General features: G+C 43.1%; 1 protein-coding gene across 6 annotated transcripts in view; it reads right to left on the reverse strand.

The window, feature by feature from the left end:
• Positions 1-16,310, reverse strand: part of Zmynd8 (Zinc finger MYND-type containing 8) — a 58,581-nt gene that overhangs the window by 1,027 nt on the left and 41,244 nt on the right. For 5 of the 6 annotated variants that reach the window (XM_055066526.2, XM_055066528.2, XM_055066530.2 and 2 more), the window contains 3 exons: positions 14,720-15,007; positions 6,121-6,232; positions 1,270-1,394 (listed from right to left, as the gene is read on the reverse strand). In XM_055066526.2, coding sequence (XP_054922501.2) covers positions 1,270-1,394; positions 6,121-6,232; positions 14,720-15,007 — 525 coding nt within the window. The remainder of the gene's footprint in view (positions 1-1,269; positions 1,395-6,120; positions 6,233-14,719; positions 15,008-16,310) is intronic. The other variant, XM_055066531.2, reaches the window with a different exon arrangement.

A 16,310-nucleotide genomic window follows, 5' to 3' on the forward strand; every position in this document is an offset into this window, starting at 1 on the left:
TGTTAACACATTCATCAGCTCATCGTGGTATAAACTTGCATAGCCTGCTAATAATATAATAACCCAAAGCATTAGAAATCTGACCTCAAAGTCCTGATGTGGCAAAGGCCTGTAGGCTAACTAAGTCTACAGGCCTTTGCTGCATCAGGACTATCTATGAATGAAGTCAGCTTTTTAATGCTCTGGATTGCACGAATGCAATGAACGACCACATCTGCCATGTCCCAAATGGGAACTTCATCAATGGAAAAATAGCAATCGACAGACTTCAGCATCTCCTTGGCGCTAACTCATTTACTGTGACAGCAGCAGATTCTCGATGGGAACACTGCCATCTGCACAAGAACAATTTCTTTCTTTGCAATGTGCATAACATCGCGTCTGTCTGCTATGGTGTTGCCCTGCTGTGGCCTACAAAATACATGCACAGATGCCATCACTCCCCTGAGTCGTCCCGGCACACAAAACCATTCACAAATTACAATGTATGAATTTGCACAGTAGTAGCTTAGTGGTTACCGTGCCTGGCATCCAGCTTTACCGGCCTGCAGGAACAAGAGTTCGATAGCAATGGCAATGATGGTGGTGGGCAAATTATTTTTTTCTTCATTACTGTATATGTTCTTCGTTACTGTATATGTTCTTCCATACTATAAGCTAAGAGTGAAGCTGGGCATTTGTGGGCGCCTGGCAACAGTGACTGCTGCATGAGGATGACAGCCCAATAGAAAGAATAGATGAATAAATAGACGGTCACTGCGAACTCAGTTTTAAACTTTCAAGTACCGTCACAGTAAAAGTGTGTAGTGCTACAAAAGGTAGAGCGTGCATAAGCCAAGCAAGAAAAAACAAAAGGGGTGGGGGGGGGGGGGTGTCAGTGCACCACATCTTGCCACTGCAAAGCCACCTCTGGCTTCATCCCCTGCTTCCAAGAACACTGAAGAGGCAATGCTGCAGAGATGCATGGTGCATATTCTTTGCAGTACAACACTGAAACGTTTTTGTGAACATGCATGCAAAGAATGTTGAAAAATATATACGACAAATGTTGAAACTTTGCCCTACCTAGACATGTCGTACTTAGAGTGTCACAGATTGCGTAATACTGCACAGCTTTACTGATAAGAATGAACGAGCAAGCGAAACTGCAGGACTACAACTAAGAGAACCTTATTCCTAATAAACAGGACCAAGAAAGCTGAGAGAGGAAGAAACCTTGTGAGCAAGGTATAACACACATAAGCAATGTAAAAATCGAGTTTTGCTTACCCACTGTTTTCGTTTCGTTTCCGATATAGCAGCAGCCATGTCTACCGCATGCTTCTCAATAAGAGATGCTCTTGTTTTCTTATGTTCGAGATCTATGCATATTCTCATTTCCTTTAGGGTCAGAGCTGAAAAATGAAAGTAAAGATGTGAAGGTCCTCACAGGAAGCAACCAGGAGTGAAATAAAAGAACTGCCAAACAAAGAAACTCCTTTTGGCGCACTTTGCCACTTCACACGACAGCTGCAAATCTCAGATTATTTAATCTGTAAGACGCAACAAGCACACACAGCTCTAGCTTTGGACAGCATACTGTTTCTCAGTTCAATGCCCACCTATACATTCCAACAACAAACCACACAAATGCCAAAGCCATATTCCATTATCATATATAGTAGAAACTCAGTAATTAAATGGGATTGCCACTTAAATGGAACCATAGCTACATGGCTGGTTGGTTTTGCATTAAAGGGGTCCTGAACCACTTTTTATAGAAATGGAGAAAGGCATTTGAAGTGAAAATAGGCTATTTCAGAAATACATTGCAGCAAAAAGTACTTCAATGCATTAAGAGGAAGCGGAGTTATTGCCAGACAAACACGGCCTCCACTGTGCTCCCGTTCCTTCTTCAATGCCTTGCACTACAAAGGCTACGGAGAGTGTGGCATGCCCACAATGCTTCGCCTTCTAAATGTCACCATGGCGTGCAGTTCAAATTTTATTTTGGATGTTAACGTAGATGCCACGACTTCTGCCTTTGGTGCCAACGATGCGCTAACATAAGCCAAATGTGGTTGTCCTCAGTGAGCTGCAATGCGCTTAGCCAGTGGACTCGTGGCGGCAGCCCGCGGCAGCCATGGTATCTACGCCGTGTAGCTGACTGCAGCTTGATGTCAGCTATAGGCCCATAGCAGCCGTCTAAGGGAATGATAAGATAAAGAGTCCGATGACGAAATAAAGTGTCCAGAAGAGAGTGAGAACAGGTTCTTCTGTTGAAAAGAGAGTGTTTGAGAGAAAAATGACCTAGTGATCCATTTGCGAGCTCCACATGTGCAGCAGCAAAACTTGGCCGAGACGTTCACGGCAGAATATTGTCACGTAGTGGTGACATTGAAGAACACAATAGCAATACTGTGAACGAAAAAAACTTTTATTGGGCGAACCTGTGCCCAGAAAACAGGCTACACTTATAGGCTGTTTAGGGGTTTGGACTCCTATACCTTTCACGCAATCCCAATCCCAGTCACATGTCACAATAGCATAGTCAGCTACCCGCTGACTATGCTATTTCACCAGGCCTGAGAGGTGGTTCAGGCCCCCTTAAGGGGAAGGGAAAGAAAAAAAAAGGGAGGTGGGGGCTTGTTAAACAGAAGCAAATTTTTTCCAACTCTGGGTAAATAGAACTAAAAACTTAAAAAAAGAAAAACCTGCTGAAAACGAAACTGAGCAGCCAATGCTAGCGGCATCGCAATACACACCACTGTTCGTGCCTTTCCTTTTGGAGTTTGCTCGCTAGTTCTCTATATCTCCGTAAGGTTTAGGTACGGGCTAGTTGGTATTCTATGGTATCAATCATCACTTGTCACAGTCACACACACACGTCACAATCGTCACAGCGCTTGTCTTCGTTGTCCTTTTTGCCCCTCGTCTATGTATGCGCTGTAAGTGACAACTGAGACTCTATATCTCCTTTGTAGACTTTTGTTAGTGTCATGGTTAGTGTACCTCTACTGTGGTCATGGCTCACTCTGGCATAATTGTGCTGGCAATGTCGGTGAGCCATAGGTTTGCTGATGGCGCCATGGAAATGCCTGCACAATGACCTCATGCTGCAGACGAAGACCAAAGTTATCAATGACTTCAAAAGTGGTTGCTTCACTAAAATGGCTATTTGATTACTAAAGCACTTTTTTAATTTATGTGTTTGTGGTGCTGGCTCTAGTAAGCTGCTGAATCCAAGTAGAGAGTTTGCAAGATACCCTTCCTTATACGCACTGCCACAACGCTGGAATAAAGAATTAACTTCATCTCTCAACAGAATGCAGTTCTACAAGCGTGCAATATGCTGAATCGAGACTGCACTTGCCAGCTATGACCTCCAAAATGGGGTGCCGGGCGCAGTGAGATTTTGTAGGCCATGACCGGCTGAATTCGCCACTACCGGCAAAGATGCTGCTCTGCTTCGGCAGCCAGCCACTCCTGCCATGCGACGCATGATTTGCAAACAGCTGCAATATTCAACGATTTGACCATCTGTGTTCGCAGCAGTTTCCATTTATTGCCTCTGTATTTCTTCGTGAAGGGAGTGAAATTTCATTATACTGAAATTGGCTATAAACACTCTTTGTTACATGATCTTCAAGATACATGGTGTTCTATGGATAAAAATTTATAAAAAGTTAGACACTTCCTTATAATGAGGTTTAACTACTTGCAACCATACGGTAGCATCTCAGTGATAGTGCTACTGCTGTAGCTCCCACAACGTTGCATCTGAGGTATAAAGTGGAATATTAATTGTGCCCGCTTTTGATGCTGCACACTGCCAAAGACAGTAAAAAGAAAACTGCTGCTCTTACACAACTGTGTGATTACTCCTGGGTGCTTGCTGCAATGTCAATCCAGATATGGTGATAACTGGTTATAAAGGTAAAATTTTTTCGTTTTTGTAAAGATCACTGTAATTGGATTGCACTGCACAGGCGAGTAGGCCCCACGCCTGCACATTTTACTTCCCAAAACCAGCAAAGAGCAGATAAGCAATTGCATGACTGGGACATGGTCATTAGTAGCCATACTACAGATTCATGGACAAATTAAAACAAGCATGTGCAGTGTTGCTTTTAATCTTATCTATTTGTGGACATAAATCAAATTACTGCTCAGTGTATCATTTGTCTTCTCATTATCACAACATCTGATGCAATTATCTTCTGTGCTTATTATGACCATCTCCACCCTTTCGCCAGCACACAAGGTGCCGTCAATTTTATGTTGTCTATGCAAAAGGGCTGTGGGAGGCAGCGTGAAGAGGTAGAAGCCATGGCCATGGTCCATTTAGGTCAGCCAGTCATGGTGCAGCGGGATTTTGGGAGTGGGTGACATTGTGGCCCCTATGCCTGCTTGGTCCCTGGAGGGCCCTGTAGTCGTGCCGCTACAGGGCCCCCCTCCTAGTACGAAGTGCGATTGAAATATGTGTAGGAGCTCAGGTAAAGTCCAGGTAAAGAAGTCCTGGTAAAATGTGCAGACGGTGCCATACGAACACCAAGTCTGGACACAGGGCGCATTGCCTTGAGCGTTGATGACGTCAGTAGTAGTGCCGGTTTCACGCAATCCCAGAGAGCTGTACCAGGCAACACCGGCAGCGTAGATTGTGAGCGACGCGCTGCCACAGTGATGCCGTAGTATGAAATCACAACCTGCCACAGGTTCTCGTAGATGCCCGGGCCTGTAGATGTCAGAGCTCCAAAAGTAGACCGTCTCGCAGCTCGGGACTTGCATGGAGATAGCGCAAGTGTTGATCACTCACGATGCAGACGTAGAAGTGATGCTTGAGCTTAAGAAACCAGATGGAAGAGCTGCTCCTGTAAAACCACGGTAGGTGTGAGCACAGAACATTGGAAGGCTCGCCTGCTGCTGCTTGCGGCGAAATCTCTAATGCCAATAGTAACAGGGTTGTGGTGGTCACTACAGGCATTGCCAAGGTTGTGCTTGTGGTGAACCATGCCTATGAGAGAGAAATTTGCACTTAGTGGAGTCAGTGGGAGAGCCTCTGCATCGGTGATGAGTGAGGTGCCCCGAATGAGAAGCGCACAGCTTGTGGGAACGTCCGAGGAAGAAGAGAGGCAGGTCGTAGAGTAGCTGAAAGCGCTCGCATTTGGTCCAGTGAATTCCTTGGAAATAGTCGTCGCGCAGCTGCCTTTGAGGTAGGGAGGAGGGTCACGAACTGAGTAGAGGTTTGATGCTGGAGCTGGCACGTGCTGACGATCGGCAAGGGTGGACACAGGCGATGCGGGACAACAAAAGATTCAGAATGTCGCATTGGTTCAAATGGCGAGAGCTGTTCCGACTGAGCGCTCGAGGTGACATAGTGAGCAAAGACGGCTGCCTGCAAGTCCATGTACACGTCGGGACCGGGGGATGACAACTGGAGCCTGGAATGCAGCCGAAGCCTGGAACTTTGTTGAGAATGAAGTGGCTGTCCAGCTGGATGAACCAGATGTCTGGCATGTCGATGCTGAATTCGCAGACACCCTACAACCATGGGACATCTGCCAAACTGTGTGAGGCTAAGTCACTCGCCTTGGTAGTCAGTGCGCTGATGCTGGCATGGTCGGGCTCGATCGTTCGGGCCATCAATTTATGGGAGGTGGCGTGAAGATGTAGGCGGCGTAGACATGGTTTATTTAGGCCGGCCAGCCATGGTGCAGCAGGATCTCGGGAGCACCTGACATTGCGGCTGCTCAGGTAGTGCGTGCTATGGCGTGTTCTACACATGAGCCCATCTTTGCCTGTTTCAGAGGCGATAGTCACACTGCTACAGGGCCATTGTAAGAAAATATAAGCAATGATAACTGCTGGTACGCAGCAAAATGTATATTTCAGTTTGCTATGTAGTTTTCTGTTTTGAGGACTCGCAGAGGAATTTTTAATATACAAAAAGGCAGCAGCAGGAAGTGAAGGGCTCCTGGTAGCAGGAAATGCATCCTTTTCTTCAATTCTACAAGGCAGCCCAAAACAGTAAACATACATTTCCTGTTGTAACTGCTGTAACATTAGCTCACATCCTAATAAAAGCAAGCCTGCAAACACAAGAAGGCTGCCAGGGCACAGCCAACGGCATATCTCTCTTACCAAGGATATGGTGGTATTCCAGCATCTCTTCCTTGCATTCTTGCCTGATGCGCTCAATGCTTTCTGCAGCTTTCTGTACAATTTCAGACGTCTTTTCTGTACATGATTCCTCCTGAAAAGACAGACAACAATAATGACACCTATTGGTTAGCCAATCTGTGGGGCCACCCAATTAATACGCCACCAGTAAGTGAAACATATTGAAACTTTTGCTTCGGTCTGTTCTTATCACTGCTGCCTCTCGCCTACTAGAAAGCATGTCCTTTATTTTATCCTTTATTTTAACTTTATTTTGTTTCTTGATTACGGTGCTTGAAGTGGTATAAGCATACGAACACAGTTGTTTGTAGCATTTTGCCCACAGGCAATGTGACAATAAGCCGATCTCAAAGCTTGAGGCCAGTCAGTGTGCATGCCTGGATTGTGAAACATGAGTCAAACGGGAAGCTTTGGGGTTGGTGTGATTAAGTACTCCATCATAACAATAGACCGATCTCACAAAGCAATCTGCAAATGCACGAGCCTTCTGTAACTGATACTGCCATTTTGCTAATTGGAGTTCTTTGAGTGCAGATAAGTTCAAGGAAGTGCGCTTCTACCTTTTCCAATCCCCATATCCTCCAATTTTTTTTCAACATGGAGTGCCGCCAGTACTCACAAATGGTTCTAAACCTTTTGATACATCTGCAAAAAACAAATGGCTTCTATACTCTGGGGCCAACCTAAGTATTTAATACAAGCACCATTTACAAAACCACAGTGCACCTGCTCTTCACCACTGGAAGTGTTGCGCCACCCAGAGTTTGCTGACGGCTGTCTGTTCACTGTTTTCATTGAATACCATAACACCTGATCTTCAAACACTAAATTTCAAACCTATATTGTTGCCTTCCTGTCCACAGATGTTGCAAATCACTTTGCTTGTTAGCTAGCAACACAATGTTGTCTGCATAAAATAAACCTGGAAGCCGCTTCTCTACTACTGTACCCGTGCTTTGCTAATATGCATGCTAGGCTAAGTGGAAAATTAAAGTTCCTTGTTTCTAGCTAAAATATTACATTTGGCTGAGCACTCATATGAAGATATACCATAAAGTTTGCCAAGACGTTCAGGTTATATCCTGGAACCAGTGACACAAAGACAGATCTGTACAGTGAAGCTGTCAAACACGCAAGAGCGTTTGACATCAGGAGAATGAGTAAACATAACTGGCTGGTGCATACACAACATTTTCCTCGAGTTAGACAGCGGTGCATGTGCCATTGTATTCTTAGGTTGCCGCTGACTAGCCTTTGTGCCATACTATACTTATTATGAATACTTGTTACTCGTTTTGAAACTGTATTCCATACACTAAATGCTTATTCATGCATGTGTTGACATAAATCATGCTATGTGAAAAAGAGTTGGAACCTTTAGGTGGCAGCAGTGATCAATGCAGTTGCATGGAAATGCCACATGATTGCACTAAGCCAATCACGCACTGGCAATGACAAGAGAGTGTGAGGATGAGGGGGACGACAGCTAGACGAAAGGATGGACTCTTTATCTAAAGTTCTTAAGCGTGAGTAGTGCAGCTGGTTGCCAGCCTTTCAAGTGGCACCAAGCATAGACTATCCAGTTAGATAATCATTGAACAGTGCATACGAAAGGCATTACCAAATCCTGACTCGAAGCTTACCGCTGTCATTGAAAAGAAAAGTATACAATCATTGCTACCAGTGCTAACATATGAGGCAGAAACTTGGAGGTTAAGAAGCTTGAGACCAAGTTAAGGATCGCACAAAGAGTGATGGAGTGAAAAATGTTAGGCATAACGTTAAGAGACAGGAATAGAGCTGTACAGATCGGAGATAGCTGATATTCTAGCTGACATTAAAGGACCCCTCACCAAGTCTGGCCATATTGAGCTGACAAGCGCAGAGCATACAATGTGCATTAACGATTGTGTTTGCAAAGAATTACATCGCTACGCGCCGCAGAAAGGTCTGAAATTTCAATCCGAACGCCGTTCTCCTTTTCCCTCGCAGCGACCGCGCTCGTGGTGACATGTGACTTCGAGAATTATTCAAGGCAACATCTGTTATTTGAGTGATCTGTTGCTTGAATTGACGAATTGAAGTTTAGGGAAATAATAAAACACACAAAAGGAATGTCTGCGCGTTTTTTGTTTTACTTCGCACCGAAGCAAGACAGATGTCCATCCGCTTCATCTGCTTGTTCCCACGGTTGTGCAGCCACGTGCACAGGTACCGAAACCATGCCATTTTCTACCATGTTCCAGCGCATGATCATGTGTCACAGGATCCCCGAGGTCCAGTATGAGAGAACGCGGGAAGGAATTACGCTTGTGGAGGCTAGACGGGGCGAGTGGAGCTCGCCTGCTGAAATCATGAGTTTGCGGCACTGAAATATTTCTATCTCTGCTATTAATGAGCCGATTTGAACAATTTTTTCGACAGAACGCTCCCTAGAGGACACGTAACAACTTCCAGCATACACATAACCAAAATTTGCAATGGGGCCTAGTGAGGGGCCCTTTAAGAGAAAGAAATGGGGCTGGGCAGGCCATGTAAAGCGTACGGTATATAACCGGTAGACCACTAGAGTTACAGAATGGGTGCCAAGGGAAGAGAAGCACAGATGAGGATGGCAGAAATATAGGGGGGGGGGGGGGAGGTGATGAAATCAAGAAATTTGCATGCATGAGCTGGAATCAGCTTGTGCAAGGCAGGGATAATTGGAGATCACTGGGAGAGGCCTATGTCCTAACAGTGGACATAAAGATAGGCTGATGATGAAATGGCTGGAATCCCCTCTCAGCCTTCACATGTAAGTGTTTCTACAGTTGATCATGCCTCGAGCCACAGCAGTGCGATCAAATTAATTTTGGTTAGCGCACTCGTGACTTGCAAAGGTCTTATTCATTTTCGCTGAATAAATGATAAAAAGAGGAAGACACACATTGCGATTTCCCCTTGAAGTAAGAAAATATCTGCTTTAATGAGTATCCAGGTGCAACTGCTATTCCTTAATTAAAAGAAAGTGTTGACTAAAAGTAGTTGCACAAAACTGCGTGTATCTCTCTCAGTGACTTGTGAAGCATGGTGCTGGTCATAGTCGAGCAGATTTATGGCAAACATTTTTGAAACAGACATTCCGGCTAGCAGTGGGACAGATAAGGCTTCGTTGCCAACAGTGAAACACAGAGTCGCACCACATACTGCCATTGCTTCAGCAGCTCTGAAATTGTAATGGACATTAAATACTTAAAGATTCATGGTGCACTAAAGAACGCCTTTGTGATGGGTTGTTCACTTTCAAGAATTTACCTCTACTATGCGATCATTTAGTGTGGGAGGCCAGTTGGAGTCAACAGCCAGTGGGATAAAAGATGTGCAGAGTATGCTGCAAGGCATTATCATGGGCAAGTACAATACAGTGTAGATGTGGCTTGGTTGCCTGTAGATTACAAAGGCAAATGTATATCCTGGCCAGTACTATTGTACAAGGTAAAATATGCCTGACGAGCTAGAGCGGTCCGCTCACCTGAGTGTTAGAAACTCTACCCACATACTTCAGTACTTTAGAGAGATAGCACCAAGTCATTGCGCATTACTTTCGAATGTAGCAGTTTAGTGAAAACAACCGTCCATTCATATTAGAACGCTGTTATCAGGACGTGACGAACTCAGAATATTGAACTGCGTTTGGTTACAAGAGAATACATCATGAGCTGGGGAGACGATGGCTAAGGCTACAAGTATGTTGGTGATCCTTGTAAGGTTGCTATAAAATATTCTGCAGACCTATGTTTTGTAAGGAAAAGTAGGAATTATGGCAATGTACACAACATGACAACCACAACTTTTGTTACAGCACTCATGGTAGCATTTGAAACACTTGCCAACAGCATGCTGCATGCTGAATCTCCTTGTGTCTTTGTAGGTATACATAAAGACATTACGGTGGATAGAACTAACAGATGGCAACCGGGAAGACTGTGCTAGTGAGACATCAGTGAACTTGTGCTTTGGAAAGGAACACTTATAAGCATGTAAATCATGGTGTAAAAATACTGTGCAGATATAAGGAAGCCAAAGCATAATCCAGCATGTTTATTGTTGAGTGAGCTAAATTGCCAGGACACTTGCAAACGAATAACATTCTTAAGACAGCCAGCATTAGCATAGCAGCGTGTCGCTTCTGAGGCTTCATCTAACACAAATTGCATGCATTTCGAAGCATGATTAGTGACAAAATCATGACACAGAAATAATTTTTTGAAGCAGTAAAAATGCACTTTGTTTTTGTACTGCCACCATTTTGAAGAGCACAATGCAGAAAAAGTAAAATAACAGCACAAGAAATCATATGCCTTCAATACAGTTTATTCATTGGCACAAATGTAACAGGTAACAAAATATATAGCACTTCACATCTGAACACAGGGCATCCACAGATAATAAATGTCAACAGAGTAAATCAGGCCATCATGCATTCGGGCAGTTCATAGATAAGCTACTAGCAAGCAAATTTGGCAAGTACATGCTCGGAGGCTATCTTTTCACATTTAGAAACAATGAAAACTGTACACTGTAGCACGAACATTTAGCAAGGCAACAAGTTTGTGGCTGCAGGTGGTGGTACTGTGAAAATCTAAAGGAATTTCACACACCGTCACCAAGACATTTAGGTCAAGCAATCACTCTAGGTACAGTCTTGCTATCTTTATGCAGAATGCATAATTTAAAAAGTCAGATGTTGAAAATATGGTCTCAAGACGAATTCAAAGGTCAAACAGACACCTTTTCGTTCTATTTGTGTCCCTGTTTTCCAGACCCATATTTAAAACCATGAATCCCTACCAACTTCCCGAATGTTCGTTGTTCTAAAAATTCAGAACCCTATGGCAGCAGTATACAAACAGCCCTTGAACAAAACCACAGCTAGCGAAAGCCTCAGTAGATGCTGGTCCCTGTACTCACTCCTGCAAGGTTAACCAAGCATGCGCATCATTCTAGTTCTTTTTGCCACCGATGCCAATTCCAAAGTTAACAAAAAAAAAAAAAGAGCACGCTTTTCACATTTATATTCCCAGATATTTTGTATAAAACCCAAAGGCAGGCAGCTGGTGTGAGAAAAATAGACTCATTTTAGTGGTATACCATGTGCCTTTTGTCACTGTAAGCTACAAGCAAAAGTTTCCTTGTATGTGAATGTCATGGATCACTGATACTAATGTAGATAATAGTAATATTCACTAGGCTGATTATCTAGTGTAAGTCGGATAAAAGTGATCCGATAAAGAGTTATCGCAATCTGCTGCTGGGTTCGAGCTATGATTCTTCGCTGTAGCGCCAAGTGCTCATGCCTGAAGTTTTGGTGAATGATGAAGTGCCGCAGTTGACTGCAACTAATCCAGAGAGAAGTGCAAGCTAGACACGGCAGAAAAAAAGGCGCACACAACTTTTTTCTGTCTCTGTATAGTTCGCATCTCTTTATTTTCTCCTTATGGACTAACAATATGACCCCGCCCCCTCCCATCGAAAGAAGAAGAAGACTGGATTCTGTAGTTTTAAGTGCCAAAAACCACGATTTGATTATGAGGCAGGCTGCAGCGGTAGACTCCAGATTCATTTTGACCATCTGGGTTCTTTAACATGCACTTGAATCTAAGTACATGAGTGTTTTTGAATTTTAGTCTCATCCAAATGTGGCCAGCGCAGCCGGAATCAAACCCCCGACCTCGAGCTCAGCAGCACAATGCCATAGCCACTGGACTACTGCAAACAGGTAGGGCCAGACAGCCACCCTTGTGAACTTTGAACTATAGTATTCCCCGTAACCTAGCTTTAGGACATGAAACCAAACAAGCTAATTTAGTGCAATGAATCCTTTAAAACAACCCTGCAACTGTAAGAAAGAAGCACTTGAATGAGCCCTTGCATCACTGTGTGACCTCTGCCACCTAGTTATAGTGCTGTCATCAAATGAAACATGATTACTTGTTGACAAGATGCTGCCTACAACAAAGGAATACCCACAAAGGTGTTTAAAAGAGCACAGATGTCCCAAACTGTTCAGCTGTGTCACCATGCTGATTGGGACTATAGACTCTTTGCAGTAGAATGTATTATTTTTCTAAATAAGAGATATGTCTCACTCTTGACAAAACAGGATGATCACATATCCATTTAAATTTCTGTGCAATCCACAAAGCCATCTATGGTGTCATGTTGTACAGCTTAGTGAAAGTGGCCTGTTAATTCAGGTTACTTGGATATGTGACACTGTGTTTGTTTACAAACTACACCTTTAAATGAAGTGTGCTTTTAACTACACTGTCCACAGGGTGTCTACCAAGTTGACATTTCCAAGTTCCCCGAATTTTCCAGGTTTTCCCTGAGTGACACAGAACTTTGTGAAGACTGGCTGACACCATGTCGCCTGATGCTGTCACTCTCTAGTAAGCATGTTTAAAAAAAAAAGAAAGAACTTAATTCAGTTTGAATAGTAAGGAGTAGCGTTTATTTTATTCAAAAAGAAAACAGAAGGGAGGGGTTAGTAAAATGCACCGCAAATAAAATATCTTTAAGAAAAAGGTAAAGCCCATTGCAAATCGAGTCGAACATTTTCAAATATGGATAAAAAAAGATGTTTACAGAAGCAAATATTTTCGAATATGAGCTATTTATGTCTACTGATAGCAAGCTCATCGGTATGAGGCCCAAACTTTGTGTCACAAGTGAGGTTCTCTCTGGGTAGCTGGAAAGTCAATCTCAACTGTCCTGACATACTCTCAACCCATGCACAATGCCACAGTGTTGCACTTCAGTTTAGATTTTATTTTGATTTGAATGAGGGACATCAGCATCTCTGCGTCAGCCAACACTTTGCTTTTTAAAACTCAAGCTCCTTCAAAAAAGCGGCAGCACACGGCACTGAACGGCAAGATGCTTAACAGTGAACATTGAAGCAGCTTGGCCTAGCGTTGCCGTAGTGGTGGCTACGGCTGCCAGTGGATCTGCGTGCGAGCGCCGGTTTGAGGTGGCAGGATAACCAAAATGACAGCGGTGGTGGCTTTAATTAATGCCATTTCGGACCTGCAGTCACGGCAAAACATCTGGAAAGTCCGGACGGTGAAGGGTTCTTGTGTCCGAAATTTTAGAAGTTCTTTTACATTGACTCTATAAGATATGAGGTGGTGTCGCAAAGATGTCTGAATTATCGGGCATGTCCTCAAAAATTGGGCGCCTGGAAAATTGGTCATTGACTGTATGTACACTGGCAACTCCTCCAGCCGACGACACGCCGTCAAAGGCGATTCATTATGATTCCTCTCTGTTACTTGAGCCAGCATTAACGCGACTTTCGTTCTCTTCCAATAAAATTGCAGCTAGGTAATTTCCCCTGATAGAAGCACAAATTCCCTGAGTATTTCCAGACTACTCAAAATCCCTGAGAATTTACAGTTTTCCAGATTTTCCCACTTGGTAGACACCCTGTGCCTAGCATTATAGCAGGCATGATCTCCATATGCTTGTTACATGCACAAGTTTCAACATTTTTTTCCATGTGAAATAGTGCCACTCTAGTATTAAACATAGCACGAAAGCAATTTTTTGCAGAAAAAATAAGCAAAGGGGTCCGTCAGCAAGAAAGTATGCTACTTTTTTTTTTTTTACTGCAGGCCCGATTGCACCACTTTTTGTTATGGATGTGCCATCATCATCATAAGCCTATCTTTTATGTCCACGGCAGGATGAAGGCCTCTCAAAGAGATCTCTAATTACCCTTGTCTTGCGCTAGCCAATTCCAACTTACCCCTGAAATTTTTCTAATTTCATCACCCCACCTAATTTTCTGCCGTCCTCAACTACGCTTGCCTTCCCTTGGCACCCATTCTTAACTCTAATGGCACTTCGGTTATTTGCCCTAAGCATTACATGGCCTGCCCAGCTCCATTTTTTTCTCTTAATGTCAACTAGAATATTGGCTATCGCAGTTTGCTCTCTGATTCACACCGTGCTCTTCATGGGAATGCATGCCACTTCTTTTTTTGACTTTGAGAGAGATTTGCACATAATCAAATAATGCACACCACTGCACAAATTAACACCAATAAAAATAAACACATTGTAGAGTGCCTAACATTTAGTGAATAATGTTTAGCTATTTCCTTAATTAACAGCGGTCAATAATTCGACCTCTTCCAAGAAGTTGGCAACTAAGGGCACCATTAGCATGGCTGAAGGCAAGGTCAACTCCGTCAAATCCCAACCAAAGATGCATCAAATTTAGTATTGGTTGTGTCTTCAAAATCAGTATGAATTTTGTCTTCACAGGCAGTTTGTTTCACTTTTCCAAAGATTGAGGCGATTACTAGGTTTCTGCAGAAAGAAGCAAAACGCTTCCGACCACTAATGTATTGTATAGTTTGAGCAATATCCAAGTCTGTTCTCCCTTTTGCAAATGAGTGCCATATTCAAAGCTAATTTTTCTTTTTACTCTGAGCGTCATTGAACCAATTAGGCCTGCACAACAGCTCAAGCAAAAGGCACCTGTCTGGCTGTTTGTTGTAAAACGATCACACACCTTAAGTGCATCAGCCCGCCCTTTCTTGGTGTCATCTAGCTGATGTTTCAGCGCTGCAACCAAAACACTTGCTTGCTCCAGCTGTTCCTTGAGCTTCTGATTTATTTCGTGCTGCCTTTTTACAAGAGCACTTTCATCTTCTGCACATGAATGCTTAGTGAGCAATTCAAACTTATGATCAAGAGGCTCATTTCTTGTGCTGTACAGTTTGGTGCTGGGGTTGTCTTCCCCTTTTGGTTCAGCGGAACATGGCCTTTGCACTTCGTCCAGGTTGACAGGTTGGACAGGCTATGGCAGTGGAAGGATAAAAAGAGTTAATGTTAGAAACACGATACAGGTGAAAACAGCTGAAATACCATCAAATGTGATGACTGGCAGGATTTATGCCCCGGAAAATTTTCATTCTCTCAACAGGCAGACTAGCCACAATGCCTAAACAAGCTTAATTTATTAATTCAAGAGGTTATGTTGCTTTACACACTCTTTGCTGACTCTGTATGAAATAGGAAGGCAAAGCTACATCCCATAAGTGCTGAGTGATGTTTTATAAGTTCAGACTAGCTTTTCATACATACTTTCCTTTGTACAGACAAATGCCTCTTCACAATTTTCTCCTTTTTGAGAGGGAAATTGTTGGCACTCAAATAATGTAAGCCTTCTTTCTCCCTTCATAATGGATGTCCCAAACTCTTTGGCCCTGCAGTGGGCATCAACTCTGACAAATTTCAAAAAATTAAGTAACTTTTTTTCATACAGCGCAAATAATTATTTGTGGCTACTATATTACAGCAACTGCATATTGCTGTCCCAATTACACTGCAGCTACAGCGTACTGTCCGTGACATCCCATTTGATTGTCAGTTGTAATAGTAGTCATGACAACATTGCCTGATATTCTTAAGTTGGTTTTTCTATTGATGTGTGATGTGATTCACAAAAGCATGTATAGAATGTTCGTCTAATTTCAGTTCCCTGACTCCTATTGTGATACATTTCTGTTCCTTATGCATGTGCTGCTAACACTGTTGCCCTGGCAAGGTCTTACCCAGTTCAGCACACTTCTTATTGTGCAAACTTATTGAATGTCCAAAAATAAATCAAAATGAATAAACAAGCAAAACACATAAAAGATAATGACAACCTGACAGAGAGCAAAAGGTATGCATGTGTGTGGTAGAAGGAGGAGAGAGGTGAAGTTGGCGAGGGAAGTTGTATTTGAACGGCAAAAAAGACTGATGGCAACTATGCAGTGAAAGCTTGAGTGAGATGACTGCGATCTCATGACGACTTCTGGAGTGTCTTTCACACTGTTGGTACAATGTGTTGCAACACAACACTTCATGCATGTAAGGAGGCCTTCTTTTGGAATGTCACATGAGGTTTATTATTGCATTCCTCAGGCTCTCATTATTCAAGCCTGCAAATGGAGAAGATATCTAGCAAAGCATACTTTTAGTGTATTATGGCTGATGGCTAACTTACAGCTGACTACCAACTAGATTACCTACATATTGCAAGTAAAATAATCCATAGTAGCAATACATAATGCGAGACGAGATTGTATAAAAAAGCTATCGGAAAGCAAAAGTCG

The sequence above is a fragment of the Dermacentor andersoni genome, chromosome 6 (assembly GCF_023375885.2).
Source record: "Dermacentor andersoni chromosome 6, qqDerAnde1_hic_scaffold, whole genome shotgun sequence".
NCBI classification, from domain to species: domain Eukaryota; kingdom Metazoa; phylum Arthropoda; class Arachnida; order Ixodida; family Ixodidae; genus Dermacentor; species Dermacentor andersoni.